The sequence below is a fragment of the Micropterus salmoides genome, unplaced genomic scaffold (assembly GCF_014851395.1).
Source record: "Micropterus salmoides isolate LMB-PRFRI ecotype aquatic unplaced genomic scaffold, ASM1485139v1 Ms_hic_scaffold_13, whole genome shotgun sequence".
Taxonomy (NCBI): domain Eukaryota; kingdom Metazoa; phylum Chordata; class Actinopteri; order Centrarchiformes; family Centrarchidae; genus Micropterus; species Micropterus salmoides.
Window position 1 is genome coordinate 25,720,709 of NW_024040374.1, and position 19,035 is coordinate 25,739,743.

General features: G+C 42.9%; 3 protein-coding genes across 9 annotated transcripts in view; 1 reads left to right on the forward strand and 2 right to left on the reverse strand.

The window, feature by feature from the left end:
• Positions 1-1,711, forward strand: part of palld (palladin, cytoskeletal associated protein) — a 53,729-nt gene extending 52,018 nt beyond the window's left edge. For all 7 annotated transcript variants that reach the window (XM_038716538.1, XM_038716539.1, XM_038716540.1 and 4 more), the window contains one exon: positions 57-1,711. In XM_038716538.1, coding sequence (XP_038572466.1) covers positions 57-217 — 161 coding nt within the window. In that variant the 3' untranslated portion in view covers positions 218-1,711. The remainder of the gene's footprint in view (positions 1-56) is intronic.
• cbr4 (carbonyl reductase 4) lies at positions 1,194-5,617 on the reverse strand. The gene is made up of 6 exons (XM_038716545.1): positions 5,367-5,617; positions 4,906-5,151; positions 4,130-4,250; positions 3,866-4,002; positions 3,055-3,189; positions 1,194-2,924 (listed from the first exon to the last, which is right to left on the reverse strand). The coding sequence occupies exons 2-6, from the start codon at positions 5,048-5,050 to the stop codon at positions 2,746-2,748; spliced, it is 717 nt and encodes a 238-aa protein (XP_038572473.1). The 5' UTR covers positions 5,051-5,151; positions 5,367-5,617; the 3' UTR covers positions 1,194-2,745.
• A 2,135-nt stretch (positions 5,618-7,752) lies between these two features.
• sh3rf1 (SH3 domain containing ring finger 1) overlaps positions 7,753-19,035 on the reverse strand; it is a 31,908-nt gene continuing 20,625 nt past the window's right edge. The window contains exons 5-12 of the mRNA XM_038716546.1: positions 17,821-18,126; positions 15,383-15,493; positions 13,431-13,558; positions 12,495-12,665; positions 11,918-12,201; positions 11,488-11,777; positions 10,631-10,980; positions 7,753-10,492 (exon numbers count right to left, since the gene is read on the reverse strand). Of these exons, the coding sequence (XP_038572474.1) occupies positions 10,324-10,492; positions 10,631-10,980; positions 11,488-11,777; positions 11,918-12,201; positions 12,495-12,665; positions 13,431-13,558; positions 15,383-15,493; positions 17,821-18,126 (1,809 nt within the window). The 3' untranslated portion in view covers positions 7,753-10,323. The remainder of the gene's footprint in view (positions 10,493-10,630; positions 10,981-11,487; positions 11,778-11,917; positions 12,202-12,494; positions 12,666-13,430; positions 13,559-15,382; positions 15,494-17,820; positions 18,127-19,035) is intronic.

Genomic DNA, 19,035 nt, shown 5'->3' on the forward strand with positions numbered 1-19,035 from the left:
TCCTGTTTGGCTGCCCCCCACTACACACTATTAATCCCCCTCTGCTCCGTCCTCAGCTCAGTGGCAGCAGCCTAACCTCCCCAAGCCCAAGAAGGTGCGTCCCTCCACCAGCCGCTACGCCGCACTCACAGAGAGAGGGCTGGACGTGAAGGCAGCCTTCTTCCCCGACTCCAGCCCGCTGCAGCCCGGTGGCCTGGTGGAAAGTGATGACCTGTAGAAACCACAGGGCAGCCGGCAAGAGGATTGCAACGTCTCCAAAAAAAACCCCTGAAAACTGCCCTTATTCCAAGCACTCCTGAGAAGACAAATACTTTATGATGGCGACGGGGGTCAGAATATAACCATGTCCACTTGAGGGACTCTATCATTGATACAGAACTAAATGGTCTGTGGGCAGAGTGAGCTGGTGGTTTTCTTATGTTGTTATAGTATGACACAACCCATTATATTACAGAAAGTTGTTTCCCCAAGCTTCATTTTATAAACTGGACCTGGAAAATGATTGTTTGCGTTTACCACGAGGAAAGACTGTTCATACACATGCTCTCTCATGTTTCATGAACTGTGCGGTTGACTCTGTTTTGCAAAGGGTTGTCTTTTTAAGTGCCTCTCATGTCTGTAAAGATAAAACATGAAATGAATTACTATGCATGTTCAAGTGGTGCCATTTGAAATACACGGACTAATACTGTATCTATACATAGCACTCCGGAGAAAAGACGACTTAAAAAGACTGAATGACTCAAAGCATGGTAGCTTTGATGAAGGAGATCACAAACTTTTATTATGTGGGCTTGTGTAGCATAGTGCCGATATCTACAGTATCTGGTTATTGTTGGAGTATCATACAGTTTGCTTACAGATATTGGGAAAGGCCGGGCCTTATAGACCGTATGTTTGCCATGTTTAGTGTTTTATTATTGTTTTTGTTTTGCAAAAGAAATGAGGTTTGGGAAGAAAGAACATGTGGATGTGATTGGTTGCGTTGTGGGTGCAGCAGAACTTAAGGAAATTTGGATCTAACAAACACAGGAAGGAAAAAGCAGGTTTTTTTGACGGACATCAACTTTAATGTGGTAAGTCAACACTTGATAGGAAGGATGTGATTGGCTGACAGTTGTGATTTTTTTTCTTCTTTTGACGGTTTATTTTTAAAAGTGTGAATTGAAATGTTCTCACTTGAGAGAGGGTGCTGTGAAAGGTTTCGGTGTATTTGTCACACATCACAGATTGTCCATTTTATTTTTGTATGGAAAAAAAAACACTTTACTTTCCCAACAATCTTGACATAAATTATATCAGCAACCTTTTGTTAACTGATAAAACAATCTTTTCTGTATCATGAAGTTTTATAAATATATTTACTGCCTTAAATCACTTGTAGGCTTAATGCAAACACAATTTCTTTGCATGTTACTTTTGGGCACTTGTACAGTGCCAACAACGTTTTTCGGGATGTACAAACACAACTTTTTTCCCCCAGTATTCAAGGGTACAAAAGTGAAAGGCAAGGTTTATTTATATCAACTATTTTCGTCACCTCTGTAATGCTATACAAAGTGGACATCTTTTTCTGTGTCTGTTCAGAGCTTGCATCAGCTGACAGTTACTGTGTTTGCACATTTCTATGCCAATCAATGCCTGTATATGGATTGTTCTCCTGATATTATTTTAGGTTATGAAAGTTAATAAAAATCAATCTCTTCAGAGACAGCGTGAGATGTTTTTACAGACTGGCAGGCTCTTCCTAAAACAATAAGAGAATGCCAGTATAAACGCATTATCAGTCACAGTGGAAATACCATTCTTGCTAAAAATGCTAATCAAAGTATAATCTAGCCCAATCCCTTAATAGAAAACACAACATTTAAGATGTGCACATAAAAGAGAGAGAGAGGGCTATCAAAGTCGCTGACTTAAAGTCACGGCACCTATGGATGGTAACTGCATATTTCAATGAAAGGAACAAGCAACGCACGGTCCATCCGTCCACACTACAGGTCCAGAGCTCTAACCAGACACTCAAAACATTACCAGAGCTAAAAATACCCCCCCCCCCCCACCACTACCTTTAATTTCCTCCAGCTGCAGCCCGACATGCCTGGCCCCTCCAGAGGTGGGCTTAGGGGCCCGCTGGTGGAGGGGCAACATGTGCTGGCTGTGAGGGGGTCTCCCGGGGGAGGTGGGGGAACAAAACATGAGCAGGACGGGCGCTTTACAGTCATGGAAAAAGACCAACAGCGTTCAATCTACTGATCAAATTTAGGACCTGAGGGCACAGAGGTCTGGACTGGGCCAGACACTCTGGAGTCAGAAGCGTTACTCATGACACACATCAGACAGAGTGACTCAGCAAAAAGACAGAGCAGCAGGACAGTGATCTCCTATGTCAACAACAAGTAATGGCCTTTTTACAACTTGTGCAAAGATTTTGCTTACTCTGTGTTTTGCAGCAAGAATTTGATACGAAAACAGCAGAAAATAAATACGATATACACCAATATCTCGCTCAACAACATTCCACTTCAGCCATGAAGCCTTGTTAGGTGTAAATGTTCATCTGGTCAAATGCTCCTCAGTCATGAGTAACACAGAGCCAAGTGTCCCTTCATCTTATTCTTGATCTATGTCCTCTACAGTCTCCAACTTCCATGCCTTTACCAAGGCATACAATTTTCAAGAAAAGACTTTCACATGCCTCACTGCCATTGTTTTTAGCTGTGAGATTATTCCATGGGAGGGCCCTTACTGGGCCAGCTGCAGTCCTCCATCCACCACCAGCACCTGCCCTGTAATGTAGGAAGACTCCAATAGGAAGAGCACAGCCTGGGCGACCTCCTCTGGCTCGCCAAATCTCCCCAGCGGGATGGAGCGCAACCTGTCCTCCTCCTTCAGCCCTGCGGTCATGTCGGTGCTGATGAAACCTGGAAGTAAGAGAGGGCAGGGATGTGAGAAAGACTAAAAAGGACACATAAGATCACAGAAACTGGGAGAAAACAAGAAGAGAGCAGGTGCTGAGAGGAAAGGTGAAGTTAGAAGAAAGATGTACTATACCAGGAGCCAGCAGGTTAACTCGGACATCGCGCGAAGCGACTTCCTTAGCCAAAGAGCGTGTGAAGCCCTCTAGGCCGGATTTAGTGGCGCTGTAGACACACTGGCCTGTGTTCCCTTTCAGGCCCACAACAGAGCCTTCAAACAACACAAAGTTCAGACGACTTACTATGACAGAAATGTTTCAACATAAAACTCTGGTAGGAAGCTAACACTAATCGAGTCCCAATCAAAAGCATGCTATCGTTTTACAGACTGAATTAAGTTTTCCTACGTTCAAGTCAGCCACTAGTTTTAATATAAAGCATGCTAACAAATCAGTTTACAGAGACATGTGGATATTATATCTGAAGAGGAAATTCACGTCCTTTTCACATTCAGTGTTTGTCATCCTGGTTTGACTTCCTTACATGCATCTTCAGTAGTCTAGGGTCTTGGAGATCCCCCCGATACATGAGTGTAAATATGTGTGTCAAACCCATCATCATTCATCATGTAAAATATTTCTAGTAAATGGGCTAAAACATGCAAACATTTATGTAAATACACCAGAAAGAAGAAATGTACACTGCCACCTAGTGACCAAACTGAAAACACTCATCATGGAGGCCACTGGATTCAGAGCCCCACACTCACGGACCTTGAGGCGCGTTCCCGGTAAGCCCACGAGGTTGTGTGTGAAATGGGCTGTCCCATTATACCATTACAGGCCCTTGCAGCCCCTCTCAATTAAGCATTTTACCAGGTGACGTCAACTAAGTCTGTGAGGGTTCAGGGCTTTAGCCTTTAGAGTGGAGATTGGGCCTATGAGTACCTATATTGACAATGGCTGCTCCCTGGGTGTGCAGCATGCTGCGCAGTGCTGCCCTGCAGGTCAGCATGGTGCCCAGCAGGTTGGTGTGAAGCAGAGCCACCATGTCCTCCGGCTTGGTCCTCAGTAACAGAGCATCCCTGAACAAACACACACACAGTGATATAAATCAAGTACAGGTCAACATATAACAACATAACATCAACATCATATAACCATAACACAGCGGGGCATCACCAGAGAAGCCTGCTAAAAGTGTCTACTCACTTGTTGATGCCTGCTGCATTCACAAGATAAGAGATGTTTCCACAGGTCTTCTGGATCGTTTCAAAGGTTTTCTGCACCTCCTGCTCTTTAGAGACATCACAGCTGAAAGCCACATGGTCAGCTAGAGGGCACATACAGTAGGTCTGTGAGGATGCTAACGCTTACAAGACTACAGTGTGTTCATGACAGCTGCAGGTGTTGTAGGTGTACATGTCTTTAATTTTATAGCACAAAAGCCTGAGATCAGGTACAGTGTGTGTGTGTTTGCACTTGTGTGTGTGAGACTGACAGGAAATTTCTAGATTTCAAAGATTTGTTTTTGCAGTAACTACCTTTAAAATTTGACTATTTATTTCATTTTGACTGGATTCAGAAATAAAATCATTTGTAGAGGGATCAGCTCAGGGGAGGGAATAAAGTAACTGACATTTTCTTTAATAGCTTGCGTTGCATTTGTTAGCCAGACAAAACAAAACACTCACACTAAATAGATCTGGAAATTAAAGTTTATATTATTTGATCTTATGGAGATTGTGGTGGAGAGCACCGTCTTGCACCTTGGTCCAAAATCTTCCATAGGTGTGAAGCTAGGCTGAGACGTTGTGAGGCCACAGCATTTTATTTAATACTCACCAAACCATTCAGTGAGCCTCGGTGCACGGAAGCATCTGTATTTAATATGTTTCTCCACCTTTTATTCAGGTTAACCTTTAATTTGTATGTGCATGTTTGCGTGGATGTAATGTATCTGTGACGGTGTGCACACAGCTCTATACCTCCATGCAGAGATGCCACTGTGGAGCGGGCAGCATCTTCGTTCCTGGAGACAACAGCCAACCTGCAGGCCCTCTCTGCCAGCAGGCGGGACACAGCCCTCCCAATGCCCCTGGACCCCCCACACACCACTGCCAGCCTGGACATGACACCGCAGGGGAGCCCGACAGGACTGCACCAGTGGGTTTACAACTAAAGCAAACCTACAGTGCGTTTTTTGATGATTCTATGCTGTACAATAACGTTACCTCAAACCAGAACAAATTATAATGTAAATTGGAGGAATAACAGAAATTAACCCTTTTTTCTGCGTGTAACGTTACACAGACACGGCTCAGCGAGGACAGCCTCGGTCAAAACTAGCTTCTCTGCGTACATTTTAGGGTCATTTTGCAGTCTGGTAATGTTTCAGCTCGATAACTATAATTGCATAATAACGTCTATAGAGGTGGCTGTGACGTACCTTATTTTCTGACGTACAAAACTTTTATTGACTGAAAAAAAAGAGTTAACAGCAGCAGAGCGGGGGTTTTACGGACGCCGCCATATTCCTTCTCAATGTTGTTGCGTTGCTCGTCATTAGTCGATAGATGGCGCAGTGGACACACAGTTCAGTACAAGACAGGTCTGGACTGTCTCTGTGTTTCCATCTTAGCCAAGGTTTGTGTATTTTTTCTGTGTAAACAGCCAAAGTTCACGTTAATATTTGCCCACGTGGATTCCCAACAACACAGCTGTCTCATGATTTCCTTGTAAAGTTAACGTTACTTGTGTATGCAATTGACAGTGTGGCAACGGAAGCACATACTAACTAATACATTACTAGGACTTAAACGGTCGTGGGTATTTGTTTTTATATTACTGCTGTTGGACGTGTGTGCAGTGCCAACGTCTTTAGTGACCTTATTGTATGAGGCATGAGGCCCAATATTAAATGCCTTTTTCAATATGGAGGCTGACATTCAATGCAACTTTTGTGTAAGAACGATATTTCACAGACCCATTTCTCTCGGAGTTCATTTTTAGACGATGAGCTATTTATACTGACACATGGTAACTAGAGAGCTCTATGCAGCACACTCATATAACTCAGTGATTGTTAATTGCAGTCATTCATTCTCCTGTCTTTTTCGCTTCGCACATCCTTTTCCCCCCATGGAAACATATTTCACCAGGAAAGCAAAACTGTCACCGGTGTACAAAAAAAGTGAGTGATGTTGAGAGTGGGTGGCCTCGGCCTACACCTGGACGGTCCATCAGACCAAGACATTCTGCAGGATTGATTTGCTGGGGTTGAAGCACATTCACTGGAGTGGACCTGTGATGGAGCCACACAGCGTGAGTCATAACCATGCTGCAGCAGAAAAATACAACCACAAACAGTATAAATCGCTTAAAATGTTATTACTCCTTCACCCAGTGATCATTAATAAACTGTGTCTGTGTGTCAGAGAGACAAATAGAACTTGATTTATATTCAGATCACCTTCCTGAACACCAAGACATTATTCCCCTCTTTTCACACCTTAGTGATTTAATTATACTTGCCAACAGAACCGTATTTTGCTCACCCATGCACAAACACATATTCTGTCCCGAGTCTTGGTTCAAACCTGCATGACAAAACCCCTAATGTTTTCTTGTTAATTTTCTGAAAATACAGTCTTTCATTTTGCAGATGTTTTTGGAAGCTGGCACAGCTGTTTATAATGTTATGAAGCCATGAATTTTTTACTCCTCATTACTATAACTGAGCCATCTAAAATCCCAATAACTGGCGTCTTTAAATTTAAATCTAGTGATGAAGTGGGGACATTTTCTTGAACATGTATTAGTCATTGTGAAATCTCTTTGCATACTGAACTCTATTCAAGGAAGCCTGTTATCTAGCACAGTAAAGGGTTCAAGGAGGACTTTCTGACCCGCCTTTCATTGAGTGACTTGAAATGGCTGACACACCCTCAACTTAAACATAATCAAGAAATTCTTGAACTTGAGACTCAGTTCTCTTGACAGCCCTTGCAGCTATGAATATTGACTTTACCTAGAGTGTACAAATACATTTTCCTACATTTACTCCCATGTATGCCATTCAAATATCCACCTTCCACACTCATATTACTCAACCCACAGTTACACTGGACAACAATGATCTCTCATCAAATTCAGCATTTGCAGGTCATCTACTAAAGTAAAACAAGGGAAGCGGCCAAATAATTATTAAACAAATGTAATGAAGTCAGAGAGTCATTTACATATACGTATTCTTTTGCAAAATAAATACACTAGTTTTTATTATTCCTGCTCAGTATAGTCTTATGCTCATTCATTGGAATAACTTATTTCCATGGTAACCCATCCTCTGCAGGGAACTGTGTGCAGCACAATGACCTCTCCGGGTGCTTGTCAGTTCCTGTCAGTGTTTCCCAGCTGAACATACTGGGAAGGGCTCACCTCTCTTTGCAACACTGCTCTGCTGCAAGTCACTAAAGAAGCTCCTCTACAGCACAAACCTTTTATTCCTGGAGACATTAATGACCACGTGTACTGTGACTTACCCCAAACACATTTAATTAGGAACTACTGTTTTTGTACTGTTCATTTATCGTGTGTGTGTTTACTTTCAGTCAAAGTCGGAACCTGTGCATCTTATGCCATCTAAGCTCTGTGACAGGGAAAAGGAGGACACGTGTACTCAGTCCTGTCAACAGCGCTCTATGCCTTTGATAATACTCCTGGTTAGACAGTTCTACCCTGGCTGCATGTGGCCAACATAACACAAGTCACTAGAGAAAACAAGGGGAAGGAGAACACTACATTACTGTCATGAAACAATGACTTAGCCTGGGGAAAGTATGGAAACCATTAGCTTTTATTGTTATAGTGATTTTTACAAAATGTGCTATTCCCTCAAATACTTCAGAATGTTTTTTTCACATAATAGACTTGTGCCAAGTAGATTTCAGTTTTACCATTTTCAGACACACAACAGACTACAGACAAAAAAATAATCAAGTAAGTCACCTTGGCATGAGTAAAATCTGTTAAGTTGAATCAAGCAATCTTGAGTTGTCATTTGTTCCAATAAATGAAAACATAGTTTATCAACTGTTAAGAAATGCTTCATGTTTTGAAAAATGTGCAGCCAATGCATGAACAATATGTACGAGAAGTCAGTATCAGTAAAAATGTTATGATAGTGCATTAATGCATACATCTGTGCAGGAGTAAGTATGTTGTTTATATTAAAAGGCTTACCAGTGAAATGAAAAGACACTCAGAGGAACAGTTTAGCATCGAGCCTGAGGTTGGTGTGGTGATTGCCAAGAAAACAACGCAACAAAACAGATTAATTCGACGAAAGTACCAATTCAGAAAGACAAAAAAGGCCCTAACAGTGATTTGTACCATCCTTTTCCACATTCTCTCCAAATTTCAAACAAACTATAACATATTCCAGCAGTCAGTTACACAGTGGTCCCCCTCAATTAACAACAAGACTTTAAAAAAAAACAACAACAACACACACTTTAAACTATGGGTCCAATTCAGTCAGTAAAATCATTCATAAAGACAAATTTGGCACAATTCAGTGATTTGAAAGTGTTTAAATACCCCCTTCAGACCTCACGGGACTTGCTGAAGATCAGATGAATAAGTCACATTACATTAAACATTGTTGGGTCCACTGAATGGTAATTAATAATACCTTTACTTTGGAGAATTTCATTCATCTATTCAGTATATTTTAGGGAATATATTAGGAAAAGAGAAATTACATGTTGCACTATTTGATCTGATGAAATAAACTGGTCTTCATTCTCCAAAGTATTTATTCTAAAACTGCCCATATTTCGTCAAGCACCAAAACTACAACCAAATCCCCCACCTAATCACAAAGAAATCTTACAGTAATTCAAGTCAATACAACACTTAACATTAAGAAATCTGTATAGATGCAATGTACAACAAAATCCAATCACAAAAAAAAGAAAAGAATCAGGGGGGTCAAAGTGATATGATTTCAGTAAAGCCTTATTTTTTTGAGATTCAACAAAATTATATACTACATATGTCTTTTGGTGGAGTGAAACAATATGTTACTTTAGGCAAACATTCGGTGCTTTAGCTTGATGCGCTTTCATTGCCACAAGTCACATTAGGAATGAGTTATAGTGTACGAAACTGCCAGCTGAAGGGTGAGTGTGTCCTGTGTGGCTTACTGCGTGTCCAGGTTAGTTATATGAAAGACTCCCTACGAGCAGCAGGTGTCAGCCTCTGTGGAATTTGTAATAAACATAAATATACACTGCAAAGAATCTGTTGTGCACAGTTACTGAAATGTTATGTTGCTCGTCTGATAAATAGAGCTACGTCTGGGTTTGGCTATTGCCAAGGGGTTAGGAGACAAGCTACTCTGGTCAGTAAATACAAAGAAGGTACAAAGTAAGCAATATTTGACTGCAAAGTCTATCTTGGAGTGTGTTTTACGCACATTTAAAAAGGCATAAATAAACAGTCCTGCAACACATCTATCACCACTTTGTCTCCTGAAGAAGGCTTTGTTAAGCGCATGCAAATATTCGACTGCTGTAGGCAACAGTCCTTAGCACTTCAGCCTCAGCCACACCAGGAGACAAAACTGGAGGCCTGTGATTGGCCCAGAGAAATATTTTGTGATGTGCAATGTTCACATGGCTGTGAATGGTAGCTAGAGTACTCAAATGTGCAATACGGCAGACATCTCTTATGATCCTCAGGTTTAGGTAATGCCTCTAGAGCTGTGGAAGGGTCATTTTCCCTACTACGCAGCACAAGTGATGTCACTGCTCATTTGTTCTTGCCTGCTGGATCTGATATACCTACTCATATCTGCTGACAGTTTGAAATAATGATAACATTTTCATCAGCAGTCAGAAGGAGAAAAGTATATATGGCATAAGGCATGTGCCAGCTTCACCCCTTAATGTGTTGCACTACAAAAAAGGCCAATCTATGAAATAAGTTAAAATGTGTAATATATCTATATCAACAGCTCATACTGGTTTGTTGTAGGACTAATCATCTTTGTGTCCTTATGTACAATAAAGTGAGGAACAGTACAAGGCACACATTTAACAGCTGAATTGTTACAAAGATATAAATAACCAACAAAAAAGAAAAGTTCATGAGTAGTGTGCTCGCCTCCAACTGTCCACTGTGCTTTCAACATGTTCTGTTCTTCTCTGCAGCTCTGTCTCATGTGCCACTACCGATCTTTTGCGTGACCAGATCCAGAGCGGGCTCTAAGGAGTTAAAGTACCAATTTGATGGCCCTGTCCCGGCAACCTTGTGAGTGCTGATCTGTTTGGTTTGCAGGAGGCTAGCAGCGGTCAGCTGGGTCACGGTGGTGGTGACTGTGGTTCCTTGTAGTGTGTGTATCAGATGCTGTCAACAAAGCTGCCAGGGAACAGTCCGGTCCTGCCGTTCCTCTGCAGTGTGCCTTTGAACCAGCCGTCTTCCCTCTTCCTGTGAACAAACACAATGTCGCCCTCCTTAAGTTCCAGCTCCGCCTCACTCTGGGGAGGATATGACACCACCACCCTGTACCTGGGGAGGACAGCCAGAGGCACAGTCAGCGACTGATACGCACTGCAACAATGACAACTGATACATCATGATACCTTTTGTAATATTGTGTTCCACTTTCTATCATAAACAATGCTATGTAACAGAGGAGGAGTGTACCTCTCACATATGATGGGCCGTGCGTCATGTTGTTGAGATAAGAGAGAGGAGCACGGCTGCCGAGGAGGAGGAGCAATAGGTGCACATCCATCAAGGGGACTGCTCTTCCGATATGTGGCCTCTGGGGCTGAGGGAGAGGAGGACGAAGAGGCAGAAGCGACAGCAGCAGCAGGTTCAGGCTCGAGGCAGCTGACAGAGCCGGAGGGAGGGGATGCGTCGGGGCCTACGGCGCCGTGTAGCCCCTCTCCAGCAGCAGCCTGTTCCGCCTCAAGGGTAGGAGAGGAGGGTGGTGAAGGGCGAGACTTCTTCTTATTGGAGGACAACAGCTTCAGAAGACTTTTCTTTTCTCTCTGCAGCAACAACAGCACATTAATTTTGTTAGAGAACAACTCCTGGCGCACTGAGGCAGATTTCACAAACCCCAGACAGGTATATTCCAGTGCCTGGAACTGTTTCTTTACCACTAACACACACAAATGTGGTAGGAGAAATTCCTATTCAGGTTTTGAACTGTAGGTTTGACATGTAGAAAATCATGGCCACTGTCTGTTGGGAAAGACAGCACAAACGACTGAAAGACAGAAACAAACACTACATAATTACATCCACTCTCTGCTGATTGCCTTTGGTGAATCCTGTCAGTGTGATTTGCAACCTAACAAATGTCATCAGGAATCTCAGAGACTCCCAACCACTACAAGGCATTTAAATTGTCTGGCAAGTTAATTAAATGTGACAGAATTGAAAACAAATTCTCCACTCTGATAAAACATGCACGCATCTACTAATGGATAATTAGATACAGATCGTGTTAGTTAAGCTCATGGAAGCTCTGAAAATATTTAGACATATTCAACCTTGACGTCCAGTCGGCAAGCCAGAGCTGTGCTGTTAGATGTGGGATTGAGAGCAGAGCTGTTCACAGGGACAGGTCTCAAAGCATCACCCTCCAGCGATGCAGCGCTGACATTGGGCGGGGTCAGAGAGGCAGCGGCACAGCCCATTGCCACTCCCACCCGGGCACAGCCTTGGGCAGGACTGGAGGAAGGCTGCTGGCACACTGCAAGGTGTGGGAGATAGGTCACAGGTAATGCAGACTGGATGGGTGTCACTGCTGCTGTGGGCCGGTCCTGACTGTGACATGCAGCTGCAAATGGATATAAAACAATATTACACTTTAACGCCTTCAGGCCCTAAACACAACTCTAATCCCCCCCCCCCCCCCCGCACCTGTTATTATTATTATTAAAACCCCTTTCATATCCGTTTTCCTCCCAGTAAATTTACCTGTCCTGGCCGCATTGCGAGCCTGATTCACAGTCATCTGGGAGCTGACATGCAAAGGGACTTTAGGCTGTTGACCCGTGGCTGTTTGAGCTGCTGTTACCACAGCTGCAGGTTGGGAGTTGGCAGGTATAGCGCTGGAGCACACGGCGAGGGGTTTGTTGAAATCAGGACCTGAAACAATGGCCCCAATGGGAGCAGAAGAGGGGCTGACGATGGTGACTCCTCTGCCAGCCTGAGTGCACAAACTCATGGGCACTTTGGGCTGGTTGCTCCCCGATGCCGTCCTGAATGGAGAGGACATAAAGAGTATAGAGTAAGACCGAGCAGTCTGAGGTAACGAGAACATTAGGCGAACAGGATGCTTTTATACCTCATAAAATGTATTAGGTCGTAATGTAAAAAATATGAGGCGATTGTTTGTAATTCTAATTGTTTTTGTGCTCCTCTGCCAAAACTGTGGCACAGAAATTCCAGAGGTTGACAACCGATGCTATGCATCATAGACAAATGGTAGTGAAACTGGGCATGTGTATGTGTGACTGAAAGTACAGCGTGTTGACAAAAATAAATAACCGACCTGCTGACTGGGCTCATGTAGTTCCCAGGGAAGACTCCAATCTTGCCAGTGTGCATGGAGGTGCCCTTGAACCAGCCGTCCTGACAGCGTTCCAGCACCAGAAACATCTCTCCCTTCCTCAGTTCCAGCTCATCCTCCTTACGGGGAGTATAAGGGAACATAGCCACATATCTAGATCCAGAACAAACAGTAAACAAAGATGAGGAATTTAACACAACATGCACACACCCACGCAAATAAAGCAAACGTGCACCAACATAGAGGATTTTCTGTCTTGCGGAAATAAAAGCAGTTTAACATTTTGTACAGAGTGCCATTTGTTTTGGATTTATCCCACTGACTAGTTGTACATCTGTCACAATCTCTTCTGAGAGCCTCTAGCAGAGACTGTGCCCTCTGACCCAGGGAAAATTAGCACTGGAGGACAAAACAATTTGCAGGCCATCTCTCTACAGCAGTGCGAGAACAGGCTTGGAACAGCAGCCAAGAAGATAGGAGTCTCAGCTGGGATGTTTTCAGTCTGATTTCAATGTTGTCAGGGGGGAGGGAACATAAATGCCTCAGAGTCTGACATGCACGCACAGGCAGACACAGATGATGGCAGGAGTGGATCTAATTTTTATCAGGTGTGTGGTGTCTTCGAGGAGTAATGAGGGCAAAAGGTGAGGGGGTCAAAAGTCAGGGTTGACAGAGAGGATTTCCAATGGGTCCCAGGAGACTGTTATCCACAGGTTTTGACTCCTTCACCTGTGCACATGCTCACACTTTGCAGCCACACACCGACAGCTGAGAGCGTCACAGACAAGCGAAGACTCCCCTCTGAACTGAGCATGTGCGTTAAGGCTCTGGGCCATCGGGGCACAAACCGATTCTGACACTTCACTGCACATTTAAGAAGACTGCATATTTTTGTGTGGAACTGTTTTTATAACTCACACTGTGGGTCTTTGTCTCCCACTTTGGTCGCTTATGCTGGGGGAGGGTCTCTGTCCGGCAGCCAATGAATATGCTGCTCCATCGACGGAGGACTGTGGGGGAGGAGGTGGGGGCGGTGGGAGAGCATCCTGTATGAGAACAGAAAATTACAGTTAGACAGGGTCGACGTTTAATTACAATTTCATGACAATTCGTCATTTATTTCCTCTCAGTATGAAGCAGAAAGACAAAAACAAGTAACACCAGCCTAAAAAAAACCCATGTTGCGTAAGCAGAGAAACCAGTTTGTTTATGAGCAACTGAGAGGGACAGAGAATGAGAGATCATCAGTCATCTGGGATATTCCCTCAGTTTGCCGACACTAAGGAGAGTCTGGTTTGGCAGATATTGTAGCCTTGTCCCAGACTTCCTCTTTCAACTGAGAATCTCCTATTCTGCATGTTTGTTTGTTGCTAGGAGACCACATAGCTAGATGTTAAACCCATTGCAGTATTTAATTGGGACCATATGAAATGAAAAACATGTTCAGAGCAACCCTCAAACCAAGCATGAGTGGATTCACGTTGACTAGCTTGTTTTCCCTTGTTGATCGTCTGTGATGTCAGAAGAGACTCAAGCTTTTGACTACAGGCAAATTATCACAGCATGCTTTTAGGATCTTTTGTGTGCTACTAGAGTACAGGATTATATTTAATTTACCAACCTGCTATGTCCACATAACGAAATTAACATAAAACTAAACAAAAATCTGAAATGAGTGCAGTGTGTCAGAATGATGGTGAAGACAACTCCTATACATTACGAGCAAGAGTCTTGCCAAGGTCAACATTGTCAGCCTTGAGCAGCAGGGTGATAGCTTCCATGACACAATGGTGAAGGAGAGTGGCACTCAGACAGCCCGGTGGAATGTGTGTGTGTGAGTGTCGATGTGCGTTTCGGTTCACTGCCGATGCTTGAGCTGAGATAATTAGGTTGCCTTCAGGCCAGAGAAATCATCTGTACAAAAACATCATGTAGGGTTCCCAAGTGAAGCGGCGAGCTCAACCTTTTGTGTACACATTCCTGCTCATTCAGAAACTCCACATGCCAGAGCATACACATAGACGGGACAGGAAGTATGCCTGCTGTTTTGTGCGGGACGACAGGATTTCTTCACATTTTTAGCTGTAATGATATTTTCCCCTTAGCAGGAAAATGTCAGAAACATATTAAGATGTTAATTTCTGCTTGAAAGATTCCTCCATGTTGCTATCTTTATGAAGTTTGCTGACAAATTGCAAAATAATAAAGCTACTGTGGCTTATTTGACATAGAATCCAGATTAATACAGTTTCATATTTATACAGCCAGAAGTAACTATGTTGCCTGTTGGCAGCAGATGGGAAGTGCCGTAAGGCAGGTCTTCTTATCTAAACAAACTCATCTTCTCAGGGGAAAGTTTTGAAGATGACATTTCTATGCGCACTGGTTCATTTAAGCTCATGTTTTGTTTTTTCTTTATATAGCTGAAGATAGACAGGAAATGAGAGGATGCAGCAAAGGGATGCGGAGCTGGAATCAAACCCGGGCCGCAGTACAGATTTAGCCTTGTACATGGTGCATGTGCTCCACCAGGTGAGCTAACCGGAGCCCCGACTGTTTCCAGATAATTAAATATTGCATACTTTTGTACCATTTATGCAACAAATTATATAATGCAATGCCACAATCACACACTAATGAGTCAACTGTGCAAACAAAATAATGTGAAACATGTCTTAACCGTTTCTAGAAAAACAACTTACAATTGCAAATACAGGTAATAAGTATTTTCTTTAGCCATACTGACAAGCCATATGTTTTATCTGTTTAGTTTTGAAAAAACAGCAACATACTAATTTTTTTAATGGTTTAGTTGTTGTTTTTTGTCACTTTGGCAGTGTTTGTTAAGACCTGTAGAGGATTCCACCTACCACAGGGATGGAGGTGTAGCTCGTCTCTGAGGGAAATGTGAAGACTGTTGCTGTGGTAACAGGACTACTAGGGGGTGGGGTCACGATTAGTCCAGTTGTGCAAATGTGTACCTGTCAACAAAAGGGAAACGTGGACCATCAAATACACAATTAGGAATCCAATGTATAGGGCAAGCTCCAATCACTGAGGAAGAATAAAAACGTACTAAAAATCTTCTCCCACTCTGCTGTCACATTGTATGTAAATGACTCTCGCCAAACTATGATGCAAACATGTAGGATTTTAACCTCAATGGTGGTCTGATTGGCCAGTGTAAACCAGCTGACCGCCCAGGATGACACGTCATTGGGCATGTAAAGAGAGGTGGCTTCTCCAGCCAGTCATCCACGTGAGTCATAGTGGTGTCCTGGTAACAAGGCCATACTGTTGGACACACAATATCTCCCTGTAGGCTGTGGTCTCCATGCATGACTGCTCCAGACAGAGCCGCCTCTTAAGGTGAACCTTTCAGAAAGCAGACCAACGTCAGATTCAATCGTCACTGCTTCCTTATCTATTGTGCACTAGGGGTGCCAAAGGAAAGCCAAATGCAACAGTGTGCTCAAAGGTGACACTATTGGTGAAATGGCTGCCTGGAAACAAATAAATAACACTAAAGAACAGGCCAGGTATGTTATGCTAATTTAAATAAATACATTTCCTTCAGAATTTAGGAAGAATGCAATCAACAGCAGCCCATTTTCTTCCTCGTCTTGTCTAGTACATTGGTAGATGGGACACGTTTTCATTTCCAAGATAGACTACTCAGCCCCCTAGGCAACAGGGGCTTACCTTTCTTGTTTTTTGTCTGGGTGTTTGAAGGAGAGAAGATGAGTAGAGGTGTAGGGGGGGCGAGGAGAGGAAAGAGGCTGTGCGTACAGTGCCTGGAGAGTCTATTGTGTTTTTATTCAACACAGCGATCTGTAAATCAAATGTATTGTTAGCCCTGTTGTCACTGGGGAGGATCAGTTTACAGGCGCAGATATAAGTTTCTTTTATTCTAAAAGTATCCAGGTAATGATTTGTGGGAAAAGTCTGGAGTCATTAAAAAACATGATTATACCTTTCTCATGGATACAAGTCTTTGATGATACATAAATCATATCTACATGAAAGGTCTGAAAAAGGACAGACGATCCTCAAGACCTAGTTTACTGTAGACAAGCACTCGCCTCGTCTCCCTCTCACAAAGAAGCACATAAGAACACATAACACTGTAGATGAAAGATTAATGATTGAGGGTAATGGAGAGTTTTGGAACACAGCGTTTCAGAGAGTCTGCAGTATCCAGAAACACACAAAGTACGTTCAAGAGAAAAAACAAACAAAAAGGCATAAAATAATAGAACAACTGAGTTAGCTACAAGCTCCCAGAACCTCAAGTTAGGACAGCAATGCGGATGCCGGTACATATAATATAAAATCTGTCTCCGAATATTTTCAAACCACTAACCCTTAAATACATCTGTCTTTATAGTGTTTGGATAACAAAGACAGAAGCCAGTTATTGTGTGAACATAGCAGCTAACGTTTAAGATAATAAGAAGATAATAATTTATAATTCTGATACTGTATGCGTCTGCGAATGAGCTTTCTCAAATCATTAACAAATGGTGAACGATGAATTCCTAAATCACCATATAATGGGTAACGACTATTTGATGAATTTCATACACTGCTGTATTATTATTGGTTATTAGACTCAGACTATACTTTTCCTATAAATCTGCATGTCTGCTGTTCAAGACTGTCAAGCACCAAGTCAAAGTCAATCTCTAGCGCCTGGCAACCGTAAAGCAGCTGTGAGTTCCTGTCATGTCAGGATTGGCGTGGAAAACCTTGAGGGCTGTGCTGGAGTCGTTTTTGCGGACGAGTGGAGTCACGCATCCATGATTTCAAACGCTTGGATGGAGCAATGGCCTGTTTGGTATGATGGGGAAAAGGGAAGTCTGCCTAATTGCTGACAGAAGGAGAGTAAAGCCTTTGAAAAGCAACAAACATCTTGTGAAAACAAAAAGAGCTGAAGCTGGACTCCAGTTGCATGACTGCGTTTTACAGTTTTGCAAATAAATACCACTGAGCAGCATATTGACAAATCAGCTGGTCCAGAGAGTCATCTCCATCCAGTACCATTGGATTAAAGAATGCAGTGCATGTTAAATGGTCAGTAGGCAACATACTGAGTGTACCTAATAATAAGTGTTGCGCATTCTACATTTTGTGTGTATCCTTCTGCGTACTGCTGTAAATTGTAAAAAAACAAACAAAAAAAAACAAACATTAAAAGGTGGAGCTTATTTGTTATACTGCACAAAGGTGTTTTAGTCAACACCCTGTACAACTTCTAGGAAGGGAAGCTGCTCTCCTTCAGCCTCTCCCTTCCTGTGGTATATCGTACCTGTGAAGGTGCGCTGCAGGAAAGCCCCCCACTGATCTCTCCAATTCGGGCAGCTGCTGTGGGGTTGCTGGAGCTGATGAGGACGGGCCCGCTGATCTCCATGGAGTGGCGCTGGGGGGGAGGAGCTAGCATGGGTTTGTGGGACATGGTGAGAGAGGTGAAGGAATGTCGCTTCTTGCTGTTCTTCTTCTCCCCTGCCCGCTGAGCACCATTGCTCTGGGGCCCCGAGGAGGCCCCCTCGCCCGAGTCTCCATTGGAGTCTGACGGCTTGTCCAACTCTATAAGCTGCCGAGCTGCCGAGTTGAACTGTGAGAGAGGAAGGGAGGCACGGGGCAATGAAAAGAGAGTAGCAAGGTGGAAAAAACAGACAGAAGAGAAGTAGTGATGGAGCTTAGAGTAACAATGAAGAAAACTGTCACTCCCTATGGTAAAGTTGATTGTCATGGAAGACCTCTATGTTTATCTAGTAAGCAGAGGTGCAGCAGAATGATCAATCAAGTCTTGACACTGGACATATTAGTCTGGGGGAGTGGATGGTTTTACAGGCACTGTATTGTGCAACAGTAAGGTATAAATCAAAGGAGGGACACTAAAAAGGTTTCAGTTAATCACAGGGTGCTCCCACTTACTGTCACATGTTGCCCCAAGCAGCTCCCTCTACTTAGGACATACAAGCTTAGCATTTCAATTCAATCCAGGACAAAGCCAGTGCAGGTTCGACACTGACATGTCAGCACATTAGGTTAGACTTGCAGAATTAAGAACAAAATACCAGATGAGGAACCTTAACTTCATTCAATTTAAGACCACCTTTAGCAGAACTTGTAGATTACTGTATATGAACAACTGAAAAGGCAACAAAACAGCTCTTTATAAAACAAAAAAACCATGACCTGGATATTCAGTGGTTGTGCACAACCAAAAGAACATTTTGGGCCGCTCTATATATGTTTGTGATGGTGCTGTATTTGAATTTGCTTATGAAACCTGAACATGAGTGCACACTATTTTAGTCAAAGGACAACAAAATATTCTGTTCCGCTACAGCGGCTCCTGCTGTATAAAAACATGAATATAAAAAAGGATAGAATACTTAGGAAAGAACTTTAGACTTAACACAATAGTGTAATGATTAAATCATTAAATGATAAAATCAAGTCTTATTTAAAACTGTATTTTTCAACATGATATTTTTTCAGCTTATTTAAATTATCC